We start from the raw sequence: 20375 nt of genomic DNA on the forward strand, positions 1-20375 counted from the left end.
TATAATTTTTTCCTTATAAATATTGTATTCTTTGACTCAAAAAAGAATGGAAATTTCTTGAACTAGAATGCAAGTAGGTTGAGGACTGAGTGATAAAGTAAAACAAAAATAAGAATGGAGTTCAACAGTACTTAACAGTAAAATAACCCAAATAAGTTAAAGAGAAATGGAACCAGGTAAATTTGTCTAACACTGCGCAGATGAAGCGTCACATTCAGTTTCCCACTGCACTGCTCTAGTGTACCATTGGTGAGCTCGACAATAAGTATTTGAAGCTGTTAAGCAGAAAGTGATGACAATCCAAACAGTCCTGCTGTTCACTCTTCACTCACAGTCCACCGCAAAGGCTCTTCATCATCTTAAAATAAGAAAAAATGCTTCAATAACTTCTGTCTTTGTTTAAATGTCTTAAGCTACTGATACATTGCACAATATTTATTACTTTGGAAATTGACATCTAAAAGTTGTATTAAGGTGATGCTTAATGATTGGTCCACCTTAACTGTGTTTGTCATTACATTGTGGAAGAAATAGCCTTGTTGTAGAGCACACTCTTTTGATTCTTATTGCACTGCATAGTGGGGGCCATCCATTTAGGTGTGTAGTATTGTTCAGTAGTGCGTCTGCCACAAATTCTACGTGATGGCACATAAAAGGTCTGTCTACACCATCTTCAAAATGTTTTGACCTAGAGGGAGCATGACGTGTTAAACAGCTGTCAGTACATAACAGGCAAAACAGGAAAAATATTCCTCCTGAGAAATGAAGTAGGACAGGAAATAAAAAGTACCAAGTATAGGCATCTCCTGCATGTAATATTTTAATATTTTGGTTGTTTTTTTTTCTTTTTGTCCTATCAGGGCTATGTAATGGAAGCCTTGCTCACACTTGAGTCTGTTGTAGATAACCTGGCTGACTGTTTAACTAATGCCGATTTAATGGCTGCTTTATCAAGGTATGAACTCATTTTTCCTTGAAAGTGTATATTTAATAACATGTTTTATAGTAAATAATAATGCTATGTTTATGAATAAATACATCCAAAATATAAATTGACTTTCAACTAAATAATTCGAAGACTTCATTGTTTCTGGTTTTATATTGTTATCCTATCATTTTAGTGTAATATTCTTATCTAGTATTTGTTTTGCAAACTGTGTATTGCCACAATATATTTGTAGAATGGATTAAGGAAATAAAGCCAAGGTTTATGTGTTTTTAAGTGATGATCCCATTGTTATTGCTAGCTGTCCCATCTGTCATCTGCTCTGCCTCTCTATCAACATCTGTGCTCTCATGAGTTGAGAGTTTGCTCCTTTTGGTTCTGATTGGATTCCAGAATGGAAGTAACTCCTTCCTGGGTTGTAACCATGAATGCTGTCATGACCGACTCATCCACTTAATTCAAGGTTAAGGTAGTTTGTAGTGCTTAAATTATCGTGAAAAGACAACAAAGCAGGAGCTAATCAAACAACCCTTTAATTCTCCTTTGTGTGGCACTTCACTCCCACTCTTAATCAACCCTCACCCAATATCCCCCTTTAAAAGCACACAATACTCCATTTTATATTACAGTAGAGAGAAAAAGCATGTATCATTGCCTGGGTAAGTAATGTTAAGCTCTGGTCATTTTGTCTTCTGGTATGGCTTCAACCTATTTGAATGTTTCACTTGCTCTGTGTCAGCAAATGGCACTGGTGTGCATACTATAGCACCCAGGGACAAAAGTTTGGGTCCTGAAGTAGTCCAAAGAGCAAATCTGCAAAATTGTGTCAAAATCAGTCAATAGGTGTAGGATTGTATAAGGAAAACACAAACAGAAAATCACTCTATTAATGAGTGTGTGTGTGTGTGTGTGTGTAAATATATATATATGTGTGTATATATATGTTTGTGTATATATATATATGTATATATGTGTATATGTATATATATATGTGTGTATGTATATATAACAACAACATTTATTTATATAGCACATTTTCATACAAACAGTAGCTCAAAGTGCTTTACATAATAAAGAATAGAAAAAAGACACAATAAGAAAACAAAATAAGTCAACGTTAATTAACATCGAATAAGAGTAAGGTTCAATGGCCAGGGGGGACAGAAAAAACAAAAAAAACTCCAGACGGCTGGAGAAAAAATAAAATCTGTAGGGATTCCAGACCATGAGACCACCCAGTCCCCTCTGGGCATTCTACCTAACATAAATTAAACAGTCCTCTTTGGATTTAGGATTCTCACGGAAGGGCTTGATGATGATGATGATGGTCACGTAGACTTCTGCCTTTTAATCCATCCATCTTTGTTGGAGCATCATGAAGCTTTGAGTAGGTGGAGGTGGCGCAGGCCACCACCACAAAGAAACCGGAAAAAGAAACAGAAAAGAGAGTAGGGGTCAGTACGGATTTTAGAGCCACCATGAGTAGTTATTATAAGGAAATTGAACATACAGAGTATCAGGATTAAGTTAAATTAAGTTAAATTGAAGTTATAGAAAGGCCATGTTAAAGTAATGTGTTTTCAGCAGTGTTTTAAATTGCTCTACTGTATCAGCCTGGCGAATTCCTATTGGCAGGCTGTTCCAGATTTTAGGTGCATAGCAGCAGAAGGCCGCCTCACCACTTCTTTTAAGTTTTGTTCTTGGAATTCTAAGGAGACACTCATTTGAGGATCTGAGGTTACGATTTGGAATATAAGATGTCAGACATTCCGATATATAAGATGGGGCGAGATTGTTTAAGGCTTTATAAACCATAAGCAGAATTTTAAAGTCAATCCTGAATGACACAGGTAACCAGTGTAGTGACATCAAAACTGGAGAAATGTGTTCGGATTTTCTTTTCCTAGTTAGGATTCTAGCAGCTTCCTTCTGCACTAGTTGCAAACGATTTATGTCTTTTTTGGGTAGTCCTGAGAGGAGTGCGTTACAGTAATCAGTAATTCAGATTACAGTCAACAATCACCCCTAAGCATTTTACCTCCGTCTTGACTTTTAATCCTAATGTATCCAGTTTATTTCTAATAGCCTCATTGTGTATATATATATATATATACATATATATGTATGTGTATGTGTGTGTGTGTGTATATATATATATATATATATATATATATATATATATATACAGTGAATTAGACACTATATAGTGCCCGACCTGGCACAGATTCACACTGAGGCACATGTAAAAAGACACAGGCTTTTATTTTTCTTCAGCTGCAGGGCACATCTTCCTCGTGAACCTTCCAGCCACAACACAGTCCCAAGTACTAAGCACAACACAAATCACAACCCTTCTTTTGGCACCACCACTCCTCCCAGGCAACCTCGCCCTCTTCCTTCCGATTCTGGCCCTGAGTGGTAGTTGCCGGTCCTTTTTTTAGCTCACCCAGAAGTGCTTTAGGTGCTTGATCACCTGTTCCTGATTGCATTTCCAGGCGGGGCTGTAGATTTGTCCAGGCTGGCTCCGGGATCCATGTAGCACCCCCTGGCGGCCACCCCAGATCCCAACAGGGCTGTGGAGAACTCCATCTCCCATGGAGCCCTGTGGGAAACTGCGGCACCATCGTCTGCTAGGGAGGCAGTCACCAAGCTTCCTGGGGGAGGTACTGAGGAGCCCATGGATGCTCCCCCGGAACATATGTAGAAGGGGCATCCCGGCTGGGCATGGGACCCGGCCACCGGCCACATATAGTGTATAGACTAAGAGGGCAAACCCCAACCCCATGCCTTCAGCGCCCAACCCCCAGTTGCGGCCAGAATATTAGTAAAATCTGTAAATGTTCAAATTATTATTTATTGAACTCAAAATCACAAAATTCTATAAATATGTAAAAGAAAAATTAATTATTATTTAATGGAGTAAAAAATCATAAAATGAGAATAAAATATTTACTCTCGTACCGATTGGGGTTTTCCCGTTAAACTGAGGTCCACTATGCCCGATGAGTATTTATAAGAGACTAAATAAATGATCCATTGGTTTTAACTGACATTCTTATAGATAAAAAAACTTTTTTTAAAAAATGACTCATTTAAATAACAGGATAAATCACATGAAAACTAAAGTGGTATGCAATGGGTCATCATAACTCGACCTTTAGCTAACTGAACCACCTAAATACAAACATTGATGTTATGAATAGATCTTTTTTTTAATAGTTTGTTCATGTGAAAGAAAGTTTACTCAATCAAAAATAAAAACGACGACTTTCTTGATATTTTAGTTTATAATTTAAAAACAGAATAAGAATCTGAAAATCTAACAACATCACATTAAAGGCTGAAAAGAATGATACCAAACATATATATGTAGGTTTTAAAATAAGCCCAATTTAAAGTGTGACAAAAAAGTGACATAAAAATGTCACATAAAATCATTGCACTTTTAGGCTTAGGATTTTATATATATATAGAGTAGATATATGTATATTGTTCTTTTTTCATGAATTAACTTGGCACCTTCTCTGATGCTGGTAATTGTGTGGTTGTGGACAAGTTCAGGGAATCCATAAATGCAATCCGCTTTGTTCTCTTCCTTGGCTGAGCTTTACAGTGGATGCATTTGGTGGAAAAAACAGAGATATCACGGGTTTACTTGATTCATAATGTTTATAATGTTTAAGAAGTCAGGCCATCCTCTCCTCAAAAGTGTGATTTCCTTCCATTCAAAACTTAGCGCATTTCACTTCTTTGCCCTTTCATTCCAATACAATTCCAGTTCTGTTTCCTTAGAGGTGCATGCAACTCCAGTTCCACCAGGAACTTAATTGGAATTCACCATGCATTTTCAGTTTAATTAATTAATGACTACAAATTATCTGTCTGTCTGTCTGTTTCACTCATAAGTCTTCCTGTTGCAGGTATTAACAAGAGTATATGCTTTTTCTTCTGCTGTTTGTTAAATTAGATCGTCTTCACCTGATTTTCTGACCAACGGTAAGCTGGCAATAAGCCGTAAGAGTACTGGCCAGCTAAATCTGACCTCGGGGATCGTGGGCACTGCCGTTGGTACAGCTGAGCGCAGTCGGCATCAAAGGAGCTTCTCTGTGCCCAAGAAATTTGGTGTGACTGATAAGACTTCGGACCCTCCCAGAAGTGCCACGTTGGATCGAATCCAGGCCTGTACACAGCAAGGCATTTCATCAAAACCTCGAAGTTCATCTTCTTCAAAAGACAACATTACAGACACAGCTAACATCAACCACCCAACAAATCTGTTGGCTACCATCTTCTGGGTAGCGGTTTCTTTAATGGAGTCCGATTTTGAGTTTGAGTACCAGATGTCATTGAAACTTCTACATAAGTTACTGTTCCATATTCCACTTGAGAAAGCCGAAAATCGGGAAAAGCTTGAGAAACTGCAAGGGCAGCTGAAGTGGGCCAACTTCTCTGGGCTTCAGCAGTTGTTGCTGAAAGGCTTTACTTCAGTTGCAACCACAGACCTCACTCTTCAACTCTTTAGCCAGTTGACACCAGTTTCTCGAGTATCAGTGGTGGATTCCTCTCAAGCTCTGGGTAATTTAAATATATATTTTTCTTGACTTTCATTTTAAAAGAAGTGATATCAGGTTGACTGATGTTAATTAAACTCTTTCATAACCTACAATAGAAATCAATAATGAAAAGATGTTGTATTTTTGAGGAAATTAGCAGCACTGCTACCACACGCATGCAACTGGCTTGAACTTTGAGCACTGCTAGAACACGTACATCTCTTAGGCTACTAACAACCATTTAGATAGATAGATAGATAGATAGAGAGATACTTTATTAATCTATCTATCTATCTATCTACATGAACGGTTCTTAATAGCCTATACAGTAGATGTAATCTAAAATTGAAGGATTCACATCCAGGTCCATCTTTTACTTAGAATGTGCACCGTGCACAGAAGGTAACGGTTCTCCTTCTGTTTTAAAATGAACCTCCAAACTTTTTTGTAATTATATTTTCAGACCTCCCAGGTGTCTTGTTTTTCACCAGAAAGCATGAGGTTGTTATTTTATAACCAGTAGACACCTTTAACCAAGGTAACTTGCGAGACTGAGATACATAAATAAAGTTATATCTATTACATTTTTTTAACAATTAAAGTAAAGGCAGGTTGTGGCCTGCTCAGGGTTGTATAGCAGACTGTCGGTGAACATTGAGCCAGCACCTTTGTACTTTTAAAGTCTACCACATTACCCACTACAGTACGTTCAGTTCAACCTGAAAGATGTTACTAATAGTTGTTACTGTAAAATGATTAAAGTTATGTACACAGTCATGAATAACGTCTACCAAAATGCTGATGCACTTACTGAATTCTTTCACTTCAGGGTTCCCACTGAATGTGCTTTGCCTGCTTCCTTATCTCATTCAGCACTTTGAATGTCCAACCCATTTCAGTAAGGATGTTGCCGACCGGATCACCCAGGTCTCGATCATTTTTTAATGGCACTTTTCCTAAACTGTCAGTTAGCTCTGTTGTTTTGTACATACAATACTTATATTTCTTGCATTTTTAAACAGGTTTGCATTGAAGAGAAGAACACCAAACTGTCAAACCTCGCGCACGTCATGACTCTGTACAAGACCCACACGTACACTAGAGACTGTGGCACCTGGGTGAATGTCGTCTGCCGGTACCTTCATGAGGCTTTTCCTGACATCACCTTCAATATGGTTACGTACATGGCCGAGGTGAGTCATCACTTCTGTTTCCGCCTGCTAAAGGTAGCTTTTTGTATAAAGAAGTATATGTATTTGCATATGTTAGACAAATGACCCGAACTAATCAGTTTATTTTAATTTGTGTATTATTTGAAAATTAAAGTGGTAGCGTGTAGGAACCTTTGAGTTTGGGTCCCTGGTTAGATTCATGTCTGGTGTTCATTATGAAGTTTACATGAGGATTTTTTCTCAAGAATCCAGTTAAGCTCCTTAGTTTGAAAGAGGTCATTTAGCATCTCAGTGTGATGCACGTATGTGAGTATTTGGATATATCCAGTTGTGTACTGGTTTTCCACTAGGTGGTTGTTCTTATTTTATTCTGGCTGATGCTGCCTTGACTATGGCTCTCAACAGTCCAAAGATGGATTCTAGCAAGTAGGTCTGGGCAGCTTCATCACAAATAAAATATGTCTCTTTCTCTCTGTAGCTGCTTGATAAAGGTCTTCCCAACATGCAGCATTCACTTCTTCAGATCATTTATAGCCTCCTGAGTCATATGGATCTGTCTGGAATCCCTGTCAAGCAGTTTAATATGGAGGTCCTGAAGATTATTGAAAAATATGTTCAGGTAAGATGTCAAAGAAATCATCCATCCTCTCTTTAATCATGAAGTACACTTCAACTTTTCTGAGTACTGACTAAAGACGTTAGCACAGATGTGCAGATCCGGACTGGCAGTAGAGGTCAGTATGTGCTCCTTCATCTGTAAACTCGCCATTTTTATATAATGTTGGACGCTGGTGGTTTTCTCCCTGGTCTGGAGAGACACCAAGAAGTGATCACTGTAATATATTAAATTAAAAAATGCATAGTTATGTAAAAATTAAGACCACCTTCTTTCATTTCTATAGTTTTAGGACATTGTAGTGATTTAGTCCTGACCACATTGTACATTTAGATCAATTTCACCTCCACCGACTAACAACTCACAACAAATGTGTCATCATTTATTCAAGAAAATATGTTAAGTTAAAAATTAATATGGTTTATGTATTAGTGATTCGGTAACTTCCAGAACTTAAGCAGAATTCTTAAACATCATTTGTTCAGATTGACTGACCTCTAAGATTATTTTTGCACAAGTGGAATATTCATTTTGTTTACCTGAAGTTAATTAAGAATTTTCTGACATAGGTTGTTTACTCGTTAATAATTTTGGGTTCTAGCCTCAGTGGCTCAAATGTTTTTCATGACATGATGTGCTGGTTGGTCCCAGTTTCAGCCTATTACCTTGTATTCAAAAGATTTGAATTCCTTTCTCCTTACATCATTGACAGCTGCGGGCATTTGTTTATATGGACTTCTCTTAATGTCCCACCTCAGGATCTCAGTGGGGTTGAATTGTAGACAATCACTTGGTTATTCCAAAACTTGGATTCTTCTTTTTTTTCCCAGTCATTCTTTGGTAGATTGGTTGGTGTCCTCCAGATCATTGTCCTGGTTTTATAATCCAGTTTTGGTTAAGCTTTTGCTGTTAAACAAATAGCCCCACATTCTTCATTAGAGAGGAGTTTTATGGTGGGCTCAAACATTATGAGGTGTCCATGTCCTAAACACTCTTAACTCTTCTCTTGTGTATTCTTAACAAAAAATAGTTTTATTATATTATATTATATTATATTATATTATATTATATTATATTTGAAAAGTCCACTGAACCAACAAGCTGATTAAGTCAGCAGGCTCAATTAGGGGATGCACACACGCTGGAGGTAGTAGCTTAGGAGAGAATGAAGACAAAACTGAGTGCCATTGTGAACAATGCTGCACATCCCCTCTCTGATACACGAACAATGAGGACTTTCAGCCAATGAATCATTCGGCACAAATGTGTCAAGAAACACTGTGAGGGCTCCTTTATACCAACAGCAATACGCCTGCATAATGTCTCTCTGGATTAGTATCTTATCTTTTGCCAAGTCAAAAGGTTGTTGTTTGTTTGTTTGTTTGTTTGTTTGTTTGTTTGTTTTAGAATTTTTTGAGCTTCAGTCTTCTTCTTCTTTCGGCTACCCCCATCTTCTTCCATATCTTTCTGTCCTCTGCATCTTGTTCTATTACACCCATCACCGGCATGTCCTCTCTCACAGCTTAATTTCACCCTTGATACAACTAAAACTAACTAATTAACTGCCTATCTAGCTAGTAATACTGTATTTATGCAGAATTTAAGTATACCTTTATTGTTTCTGTTCAGGTAAAATGGATCTGAGGCTTTTGCAGATAGTCAAGTAGCGCATGATTAATTGATGATGACAAAGTGGTACCATTTCAATATAAAAAACAGAACCTTTAGCGGATCAGTCTGGTGCTCTCAGGGTTGTGTTTAAACCACATCAAGGACAAAAGATCTGTGTCTGTGATGACCTCAGAAAAGCAGCCGTTCATTTGTCTGAGAAGGGTAATAAGGTCATTACCAAACAGTTTTAAGTTGAGTTTTTATGTTGGGTGGGATGCCCTGTGGGGGCCGGCCTGTCCTTTGGCCTCGGAAACCCTTGAGGTTTACATTCTGCAGCATGTCGCCACCTGGAGTTTTTGTTTTCTTCTCCTCCTTGGCCATCTGACCATAGCATCAGACTTACAGTATGGTATAACCATTAGAGACTTCTGAGTTTGGTTAATAATAGTTTAACCCATGCTTAAGGACTCTTCCATTTCTTTTACTTATTTCTGTATCAGTATTGCATAAATTTCTATTTATTTTTGTTTTTAGATTTTATTCATTTACTTATTTGTATTTGTAGTACTAGAGTGTTGTACCGTGTTACCCATTATGAATGTAGAGAGAAGCCAAGCAAATTGACACCTTTTATTGGCTAACTAAAAAGATTACAATATGCAAGCTTTCGAGGTAACTCCGGCCCCTTCTTAAGGCATGTATTTGTATTTGTAATTGCAATTTGTATAAATTCTTGTAAACATTTTCAACTACACATTTTCTAAGGAAATGTGCTATAGAAATAAGTATTGTTGCTGCTGTTATCAAACTAAATTGACAAGGATTATTTATAATGTCATCAGTCTTCTCCAAAGTGCACATCCCAGTAAGTTCAGACTGACTGATGTTCCAAGTACCCACAAAGATTCCAAAAGCTGTGCCTTGGGACCTACAGCTTCTTCTCCTGACGTCATGTCTCTGCCATTACCACAAGGCTGAAGAGCTATGGCTTTCGTGACAGGGAAGCAAGAAAAAAAATCTCTTCTCCCAAAAGGACATGGCAGCACAGTTGCAAATCTAAATCTGAATAAACTAGAAGATGTCTGGAGCAAAGACCTCTGGACAGATGAACATAAAGAAGAATTCCTGGGGCATTACACATTATATCCATGCTTAGTAAAAACCAAAGTTAGCTGAGCAGAAGACTCTCATACAGCAGTCAAGCGTGGTGATGGCTGCATTTCAGCCACTTTTGAAACGCCTCTGGTTTGTTTTTAGTCAGGTTATTAAATGTATCTTTCTGCAGTAGCTGCTCCTCTTTCAGTTTCCAAAAGGCCGTGACCAAGATTTAACAGGGCCATGTTGTTAACCTTCAATTATTTCATTAAATGACCGGATGTATGGACCTCCAAACGTAAAGTTCATTGCTTGCCAGTCTATCTTACTAAGTACTCGTGTGTCACTCGAATGCGTGGTCAATACCGTCATTACCAGTTTTAGATTTAGAAATTTGCACTGACTACTGTCTAGGCTGTGCATACTCGACTGTGTGAAATCTAAATAGTTTTTTTACACTCTTGTTTCTCTGTAGAGTATTCATTGGAAAGAAGCTCTCAATATTCTGAAGTTGGTGGTGTCACGTTCTGCTACTCTGGTATTGCCTGCTTACGCACACAGTGACCTGTCCCACATGGAACTAAAAGTGTGGAACAACCCCTCCAAAGAACTGCCTGGAAAGACATTGGAATTTCACTTTGACATATCAGAGGTAAAAGCTACTCAGTGATTTCTGTAATATTGCCTCCCTCGGGTTAGGATAAGCCTTTTCTTGTGGAAGCAGGGAGATTTAGTAACAAAAGGACGTTTCCTAAAGAAAGATACGATTCTGTTCCTGTGTGGTGAGCTACTTCTTTAAGTGCCTAATATATTGTTCCATAAGTCCATGCATTTGTTTTTCTTGACTCTTGTTTCCCATTATGATAGCTGCTGCCAATGCACAAATTGTGGGGCTGAAGGCAGGAACCCAGTCCTGGATGGGATACCACCTCATTACAGGATGTCATCACAAATGCGTCCACACACACTCACATCGCACCAGTTTCATTTTTGAATTAACCAAACACACACTTCTTACAATGTGTGAAGTCAAGTTACGCGGAGAAAATGCACACAGACTCAGGGAGAACATGTAGACTCCACACAGACAGTGGCTGGGTAGAGGATTGAACCAAACTCAAAACCCACTGCACCAGTGTGCATCGCTTATCTCGTTCAGCTGTTAACACATCCAACTGCTCGCTACTATTGCTATGTAGAGGAGCTTCCCATTTTTATTCTAAATGTACCTTACCAGTGGAATGAAGCACATACTTCATTTAGCCTCTGCTGACATTTCTAATACTAACATTTTTAGTTATGGTCTTTTCAAGCTCCATTCTGATACATAAGAGTGGATTTGGAGGCATCAGTTAAGTCACAGTTCAGTTCTCCATGATACCCTGAGTGTTGTCTCTCAGGCTCAGACGTGATTCTCCAGATACCCCACTTTCTTCCTTTATCCTAAAGACTTGCTTATTGGGTTCATTGGCAGCTGTAAAACCCTGTACTTTGTACCCATGACAATAATGATGACCTTTATAAACCTATAAATTTCATGGGCTGGCACTGTGACCGAGGCCATTGGAGTAAGTGAGAGGAGGAAATGGATGAACGGGTTTCTAATTTGTAAGCCGCTCAAAGTAATAATTTGGGGAAATGATGAAATACTTCGAGTTTTGTGGCCCTTGAACTATTTCCAGTCTAGCTTTGCTTCAGATTAAATTTACAAATCAATATTATGTGTATATTAATGGCATGTCAGCCTAACCAACTAATTATAAGAGAATATATAGTCATTTCCAAACTGAGTTCTAACATGTCACTAACCAAAGTTCATACAACACAGCTCTACTTGGATTCTCTCCTTTTCTCCAAAATTCAGCACAGGATATGATGATCTTGTACTTGTTTTGAATGATGGCAGGGACTCCCAAGTAAAAAAAGTAGGATGGTTTTAGGCAAAACCACTGTCTTTTTCTTTCAGATCCCATTTAGTTTGACTTGTAACTCTAAATTGTCCAAGTGTGAGTGAATGTGCCCAGCAGATGACTGGCATCCAGTCCAGAGAGGATCCTGCTTTGCCCCCAGTACTAAGAAGGGCAAGGAGGTTCATTAAATGAACTTGTATTGTATGAATGCATAGGTTACTTACTGTATGTTGCATGTAATTATAGGTTGTTATTATTGTATAGGAGATAAACATTAAAACTTTTTCATCCATTTTTGCATCGATTTCAGAGCATCAGACAGCGTTTCTTTGCCCTTTCAGATTCCTTAGCTGGCAAAGGGAAGACCTCAGTTAAAACTGAGGGAATTGCTTTCACTTTTCTGTTTTGACTTTTCCAAGATGTACAGTAGATGTGACAGATAAGAACTCACTAATGTGTGGGAACTAAAGAGAGGCCAGTGAGCTATTTATACAGACTGTGAATGGCAGGAAATGAGGTCAGCCTCTCAAGAACACATTGTGTCTGATTAGACAGCAGCATGGAAAACATGTAACAGTCTAGGAGGGGAGAAGCAGAAGCAGTGCACAGCAGACGTTCGGACGGCTTCTGAATTTTAATTAATTTGTCACCATTTAGTGCAACATTTGACCTTTTAACAAAAGGTATTTACTTTTTGTTTCTTAAACAAGAGTTAGATGTTAACACAAGAAAAGTGCAAGTGACTTGTTTGGGCATCTTTTAAAAGACCTCGAAGAAAGAAACTGTTTTTGTCCTTTTCATCACGTTTGATGTTTTTTTCTGCAAAATGCCAAAAAGGCTTGAATGGGAGTTTAAAATAGAAAAGCTATTCAACAACTTATGATTTACTTGCAGTTGAAATGTAAAGAATGAAAATATTAACACTTATAAAAGAGATGGAGTTCACTTCCCATTGATTTCATGCCACCATCTCCTGCGTTTTTGGTCACATTCTTCAAAGGTCGATTTTGACCGGTGCGTCGTATTTTTCTTATGCACAGACTCCAATTATCGGAAGGAGATTCGACGATCTGCAGGGTTCAGCAGGACGAGATGGCAAAACGAGAGCCATTGCTGTCACGCGAAGCACATCCTCCACTTCTTCAGGGTCAAATTCAAATGTGCTGGTGCCGGTGAGCTGGAAGAAACCTCAGTCGTCTCAGGTGAGTAATAAGAAAACGGACAAAACTTTCAAAATATATTGTAAAGTCTTAAGCTTTCAGAAGTGGTAGAATAAGATGATATTTCTGATGTAGTGCTTGCTAGGGTGTTTGAGACTTTGCCTGTGCTTTTGAGTGTTTCTCAATCGCTAAATCTCACCATTTTGAAAATGCAAACCTCTTTCCTCATGACACTAATTCTGCTTTTCAGAAGAGGACCAGAGAGAAGCTTGTTAACGTCTTATCACTATGTGGCCAAGAAGTTGGACTCACTAAGAATCCTTCTGTAAGTCAGCCATTTTAAGCCTTACACATGTTGTGCACACCTCATAAAATTTCTTGCAGTGTGAGCCATCACCTTGGTATACATTTACACCACAATGCAGTTATTTATCACACAAAAGTTTCAGTTCTCACTGACGTTTTTTGTGACAGGTCATTTTCTCTTCCTGTGGAGATCTTGACTTGATTGAGCATCAGGCAAGCTTAGTGCCTTCTGAAGACGGCAACAGGGACCAGGAGAACATGGACGATACAACCAGCGAGCAGCAGTTTCGGGTCTTCAGAGATTTTGACTTTTTAGATGTGGAGCTGGAGGATGGAGAGGTATGTCGAATTCCAGTTTTGCACATCTTTATTTCTTCGAGATCACAATTACTGATGAGTAAGCAACTGTGCTTTTGTTATGGAGCCAACTGTAGAATGCAGCTTCTTCACTATTTTTTGTTAACTGTCAAACTTTCTAATCACTTAGATGTATTGAATGTATAAAAATCAGTGCAAGTGCCATAGTGGATGGACTAATGTCCGGGTCAAGCAGAAACCCCCTGAAGCAGGGGCTTATAGTCCTCCCTGCAGCACCCAAGGACCCCGGTAGGGTTGTCCTTCAAGTCTACTAACCCCATGGAACCCTGTGGGTGTCCATACTGGGTCCATGTCAGCAGAGCACTGCCATCAATTGTAGTGGGGGGAACTGCTCTTGACAAACCACCTCTCATCCTAAAATTTTGCTCCCCAACTGGGACAATAATCCAGCCCAGTCCCAGTGGGGTTATGTCTCCTCTCATGTTGTCCTTCGGTTATGGCTTCCTGGCCAGGGAGGGATTCGCCTTCCATCCCAGTCTAGATACCAGTCCATCCACCATGGCACTTACACAGCTAAATAAAGAATAGTATTAGTGTGATTTAATATTGTTATTAAATTATCGGGTAAAACCATGTTTTTAGATCTGGTGGGCATAATGTCATTATCTGATGAAGAGTATACAGGGCCACACGTCTGAAGTTCATTGCAGATTTTATTTACATTACCTCTAAAAAGTGCTTGCAGCCTGTGACACCGGTCAGTTTATAAAACTTTATTTTATATAGGGCCATTCACTGGTCACTCTAACACAAGACTCTTTACACAGGGTTCAGGAATATAATAAAAACCAATACAAGATAATGCAAATGTGTGATAAATCAAATGAAAGTAAGAACTATGAACCAACTACCCAAAGTAAAACAAATTAAAAAAAAAAAAAAAGTTTCATCTTTCTTAACACTTAATTTACAGATTTAGGACAGGAATGGAAAAGCAAAAGTCAAACTAACAATGGAATCTAATTGAATATGAATTAGCCTCTGATTAAGAGATGGCACAGCCTACCAATGTGTAGAGAAGAAAGGCGTAGTGACGTGTGCAGGAAAGAGCAGATCCTGTGAAATGAAAGGCAAAAGCAAGGGGGGGATCTGATTAAAAAAAAAAAAAAGTTTTAAGAAATCAGTGTCCTTCATACAAAAAAGTCAGGTTTGACTTCCAATTATGATGAAGTCAAATAAAAAATGTTATGCCATAATTTTGTGTAATGCCATTTTTTTCTGTTCTTTGTTTTGTTTTTTCCCTGTTCTTTTTATCTGTGCCTCCCAGGAGCTTCAGGTAAGAATCAGCCATGAATGTGCAGAATGCAAATACTTATGGAAAAAGGGGCTGAATATGTTCAAGACCCTTGATACGTTATACCATATCATTTTTACTTCTTTGGTTTGTAGAGGACAGCACTTTACTATGACTAGGGCATCTTGTCCAGGATGTGATCCCAAACACTCTCAGGGCGGAATATCAAAAATCAGAAAGAAATGTCTTAATAAGGGAAAGTTGGAGGACTTGCTAAAGTGGTGTCGGGTTCTCCAGACAAGCAGGTGGCAGCAGAGTAACACAGTTTGGATTCGGAGTCCCTAAGGGTTGCATGGAAGTTGTAGTTTCAGAATGCAACACGGCTACGAGAAGAAGCGGAGGCCACTGGAGGGAACTTCAGGAAGGCGGCCTCAGGTCGGTAGCTGACCTGAATGTCGTGTTATGAGGAGCTTCACAGCTTCTCCTCGGTGAGTCCAGAGTTGGGAGCAGAGTTAGCAACAAAGCTCGCCATTGTGATCTGGCTTCTGTTTTTCATTATTTGCAGCTATTCATTGGTCTCTAAAAATATTTTAAACATTGTTTTGGGGATTTTTAGTGGCTAAGAAAACCTGTGGTTACGTTTGTTTTCTGTTTCAATGCAATTTAATGTTTTGTAAAATTGTTCTGACACAGAGAACGTGACAGTGAATATTTAAATAAAATGTCAGTATTGACATGAGCCAAGAAAAAACTGGGAAGTCAGTTAAAAACTGTTGAAAAGCCAAATCGGAAACCTTAAATTGAAGTAAAAAATGCGTAGATCAGAAGTTGTTTACCAGAAGCACAAAGTAAATAAACGCATGCTGCACTTCTGTTATTTAAGTCAGATAGATAGGAAGTGCTGTTTGTGACCTTTTTACCTATAACCTTGTGATGTCACATCTGATAACTACCGGGTCATTTCCATAGCATTGTGCCAATAACATCTCCATAAAATGCAACAGCTGTGATAAACAAAAGGGTCTTGCAGGAAAGACAGTAAAAATATTCAAGTTTACAAGCCAGTTTTTTCAAGCAAACTAAGATCAGATTCAGAACCGTTGGGTTAAAAAACCATAGCTAAACATAAATATTATTAGAATAATATACAGTAATACAAAAAAATGAAAAACTGGAAATCAAATGGGTGAGACCCATGAGGCTTATGTGCCGTTACAGCTACCCTGTTCTGTGTAGTCCACCCCATAGTGCACTTGGTTTTTATTGTGGTTTTTTTTAATTACCGATGTTGCTGTTTCTAGACTTGATGTTATTTTTGGAAGAATTAAATGGATAGGATTGGCAAGCTTTGTTGGGCTGAATGGGCTGTTCTCGTCCAGATTGCTCTAATATTCTTTTGATATTCTCCCTGTTATCCTTTAGCTGTCTATAATAAACCCCTTTTGTTTAAAAGATAGTCTCCTCTGGTGGCTATTCTGGACACAAAGGGCTGTTCACAAAGGCCCCTGTCAAGTCTAAATTGGCATAGTTGGCAGGATTGGCTTTTGAAACTACAACGCCTAGCCCTATGGGAGCCTGAATCATATCGCCGTACTCTTCCTCCACCTGCTTATCCAGGCAACCAGGAATTGCTTCATCCAAAACCTCCAACCTTCACTTATTATGTTATTCTGTCCCAACTTGTTTCTCCAACTTCTCCATCCTTAATATCTCGTAATGAGAGGGTTTTGGGACCACATCTGGGATGCGATGTCCAGCTCGTGGCAGTTTACCACATTACCCAGCTGTTTTCTACAGGTTTTATTCATTTCGTTGAGTACATCCCTTGAATGAAGCATTGAAAGCATGCCGCAAGTATTTTACAGGGTGCTGTTTTTAGCGAAATTCATATTTGACTAAAATCATCTTGGTCATACTGGCCATCCCACTGCTATAGTACTTAGAGACTTCTCCTGTGAGATGAAAACCTGTTTATTTGCTGGTTGTTGCATTTATTATGAACATTTTGTGACTAACAGACTCTATTATCTGGTTGTGGATCTTCAGGTGCCTCATTGATTGACAATCATATTAGCATTTCTGTAATTAATTTTATGTTTCTGTAATTCTACATGATCAAGACTTAAGTATCTATTGTGCTGGTAAAGGATATAGTCAGGAGTAAATCTAACAGTAGCTCCAAATTTTATTCCTTTTTATATTTCAAAATGATTGATTTTTTTAGCATTCAAGTGATGGTCCACTTCCTAATAGTAGAGTCCTTTTACAAAGATCCTCATTCTTTATGACAATTGTTTGTCGTGTGTCCTGAAAGTTTGTTTTTTTGTTGAAAGCAGAGCTTGCTATTGTGTCACTTGCTCATTCGCTTTGGCCTCAGTCTTCTCTCTCTGCAGAACAGATGAAACAAATCTCTGGTGGCACCTTAAACTGAACTCTAGGGTGACATAGTGGCACTAAAATTCCTGTGGTGATTTTGTCTGTTCTTGGAGTGTCAGTGCAAAGTTTCGCCAGATACTCCAGTGCTGTTCCATAATCCAAAGACTTGCCGGTTTGGTTGATTAACTGATTTTAAATGTATGAGTGAGACCACCCAGAGATAGATAGGCACACACTTCAGTCATGTCAGGGTAGGTTCACACCCTGAGATGTATTCAGAAAATTAATCCATCCATCCATCCATCCTCTTCCGCTTTTCCGGGGTTGGGTCGCGGGGGCAGCAGCTTAAGCAGAGCGGTCCAGACTTCCCTCTCCCCGGCCACTTCTTCCAGCTCTTCTGGGAGAATCCCAAGGCGTTCCCAGGCCAGCCGGGAGACATAGTCCCTCCAGCGTGTCCTGGGTCTTCCCCGGGGCCTCCTCCCGGTTGGACGTGCCCGGAACACCTCACCAGGGAGGTGAAAATGAATCCACACTTATTAAAATGAGTTCAAATAACTGAAACCAGCAATGTCCAAATTCCATTTTTTCATAAGTACTATAGTAATGACTGACCTGTAACAGAGAAGCACAAGGATTCATCCATATTTCAGGTTTCTGAACACCATGTACCACAACCTAGGCAACAGTCAGTTAATGACAGACTTGACAGTCTTCAACGCAATGTCTGTTTGAAGTGGAGTGACCTGAACACAGGAGTGATATCCACTGGTCTGGCAGAGCACAAGACGTGGCCCAGCATTTTGAATCATCTGCAGTGGCTTAGAAGTGTGGAATAATTTATTCCCCTTAAATTAGTCAGGCAGAAAAAAAAATAGACAAGAGGAAGCTTGTTAGTATGCATTTATTTTTCTTCTCATGAGAAGGAACGTTCTTAACAGCCAGGTGGGTAGTAAGAGGGTTGGTCCCCGAGCAAATGCACCAAGTCTTATTATAACCACTCGGCTCACATAATAGAATGGCATATCTAAGTTCTATAATACAAAAAAATGCATCTTATTGCCTACAAAAATAAGGCACCTTGATCATCACTATAATGCTTCCCTGATTTGTTAAAGCACAAGAATCATTCTCTGGCCATGTGCTGCATGCCTCCTGGTTAAAGTCTCATTCACCTACCAATAGTCATCCTCCTGTGTACGTGCAGCTTGTTGCCTGGTGGGCACACAGGCACGCGCAGCTGCTCGCAATCACCTTGACGTACGGGCACGTGCAGCGTCTTGCTTTGCCTTGTCAGCTTGAGGTCTGCATGTATGAGATTCTCGGCCTGCTCATTCTCCAGAGCTGTTTGAAGCTGTGTGTGCAGCGTCTGGCTTTGTCTGGCCAGTTTGAAGCAGGGATTCTGGTCTCTCCTTCAGGCAGCCTGGAGTTTGTGATTGTGAAACGTTGTTACATACAAAGTTTGTGTTTTCTTTCACAGTATTGCATGCAGGTAGTAAGGAGTACCAGTACTCCAGATGTGACAGGACCAATTCCTGACCCAGAATTTGTGCTGCATACTCTAATCATATATAGTCTGATCCTAAGGGTGTTGTAGAATGAATCTGCATGAAGAACGGACAGTTGAAATGTGATCAGTCAAGGGTACTTGGTCACCAATCATTTATGCTTTTAGGCTGACTACATGGTGGAGACCAATTTAAGCGTTCTTCCTATTTCCCAGTCTTTCTTTTCCTTTAAACACTGGCCATCCTTCTCACCAGGTGAGACCTTCTCATTGGTCATCTCCTGTTGTCATCATGGAGGCTCCCAGCCCAGTTCTGCCAACCATAAAGCACTGCTGGGTCAACTCCATTCACACAGCAACTCCTGCAAATACTGCAAATCCCAGCAGGGGGCTCCAGCTCGCTCAGATTTCATTTTTTTTAAAGAATAATGTTCTGTTATTCTGCAGTAAACCATCCCTTCCTCCATCCCTTGGGAAAAAGAGAAATAAGACATGAAAAAAATTAAAGAATAACTGCACTGAGCCAAGTTCCTTTTTAATGTTGATCACTCGCAATCAGTTGAAAGAAGCCCATTTGTAGAAAAACAATTGGTTACTTTTAAAAATCGATTGTTCCCTTCAACTGCATTTTGCTAGAGTGGATACTGGAAACTGAGAGCAGTATTGGGTAAAGAAGTAAAGTGATGTCCCATTGTAAAATGGTCCTGTTGATGACTCTTATCGTCCCACGACATACACATACTGAAGATCTTTATATAGTCATTCATTATAAATCAATCAGGTAAAAGTATGTGTTGTTTTTTCCTTAGTTACACCACATACAAAGTTAACTTTGCCACAGCAACACGTCAAACATTACCCCTATAGACATACAAGGGTTAGTATCATTTAGGTCTCTAAATTAAGTACCTAGTATGGAACATAACTGTTCTACTTCCCAGCCTTTCTTTAAACAATGGGCCTTTCTTCTCACAAACAAAATCCATAGAGTGCTTTCTGCACGATATGAAGAAGGTGTGTGTGTTTACAAATGTATTCACAAGTTCAACAAAGGTCGGACTAGTGTTAAGCCCATCCATGTGAACTGCAACGTGACGTCAACAATGAGCAAGTCAATACCATGATTCTGGTGAACCAATGGAGATTTTGGCCCCTGATCCACCTTTAGGCCCTAAAAAGAGGATCACTGCTCGCTACTTTTCTTTGATTCAAATGGAGAGTGGAGTGGCCATGTTTATTTCTCAAAAACAAGAGAAACTGACTGATCAAGGTCAAAACTTTACCACTGTGACCACAGACAAGTCATGTCTCCACATGTGCACGAGGAACCACTGTACAACCAACCAAAACAAAATTATCACAGAAGTGCAAATAATTATTGCCTCACCCTTGTATTATGTTCACATTTTCAAAACCTTATAATTGTAAGCCTGATCATAAGGGCAATGCATCCTTTGCAGTATACTTTTGTAACTGATATTTTCAAGTACTGTATCAATACTCACAAAAATGGC

At 39.1% G+C, this 20375-nt stretch overlaps 1 protein-coding gene across 11 annotated transcripts in view; it reads left to right on the forward strand.

The window, feature by feature from the left end:
- Positions 1-20375, forward strand: part of LOC120523983 (protein furry homolog) — a 468780-nt gene that overhangs the window by 413580 nt on the left and 34825 nt on the right. For 8 of the 11 annotated variants that reach the window (XR_005632732.1, XM_039745747.1, XM_039745746.1 and 5 more), the window contains 10 exons: positions 861-955; positions 4914-5521; positions 6329-6426; positions 6522-6692; positions 7150-7290; positions 10469-10645; positions 12944-13105; positions 13314-13388; positions 13538-13708; positions 15015-15023. Coding sequence is in view for 10 of the 11 variants with exons in the window: in XM_039745747.1 (XP_039601681.1) it covers positions 861-955; positions 4914-5521; positions 6329-6426; positions 6522-6692; positions 7150-7290; positions 10469-10645; positions 12944-13105; positions 13314-13388; positions 13538-13708; positions 15015-15023 (1707 nt within the window). In the remaining variant the exon portion in view is untranslated. The remainder of the gene's footprint in view (positions 1-860; positions 956-4913; positions 5522-6328; positions 6427-6521; positions 6693-7149; positions 7291-10468; positions 10646-12943; positions 13106-13313; positions 13389-13537; positions 13709-15014; positions 15024-20375) is intronic. The other 3 variants (XM_039745739.1, XM_039745745.1, XM_039745748.1) reach the window with 1 other exon arrangement.

This window comes from Polypterus senegalus, chromosome 2 (genome assembly GCF_016835505.1).
Source record: "Polypterus senegalus isolate Bchr_013 chromosome 2, ASM1683550v1, whole genome shotgun sequence".
NCBI classification, from domain to species: Eukaryota; Metazoa; Chordata; class Cladistia; order Polypteriformes; family Polypteridae; genus Polypterus; species Polypterus senegalus.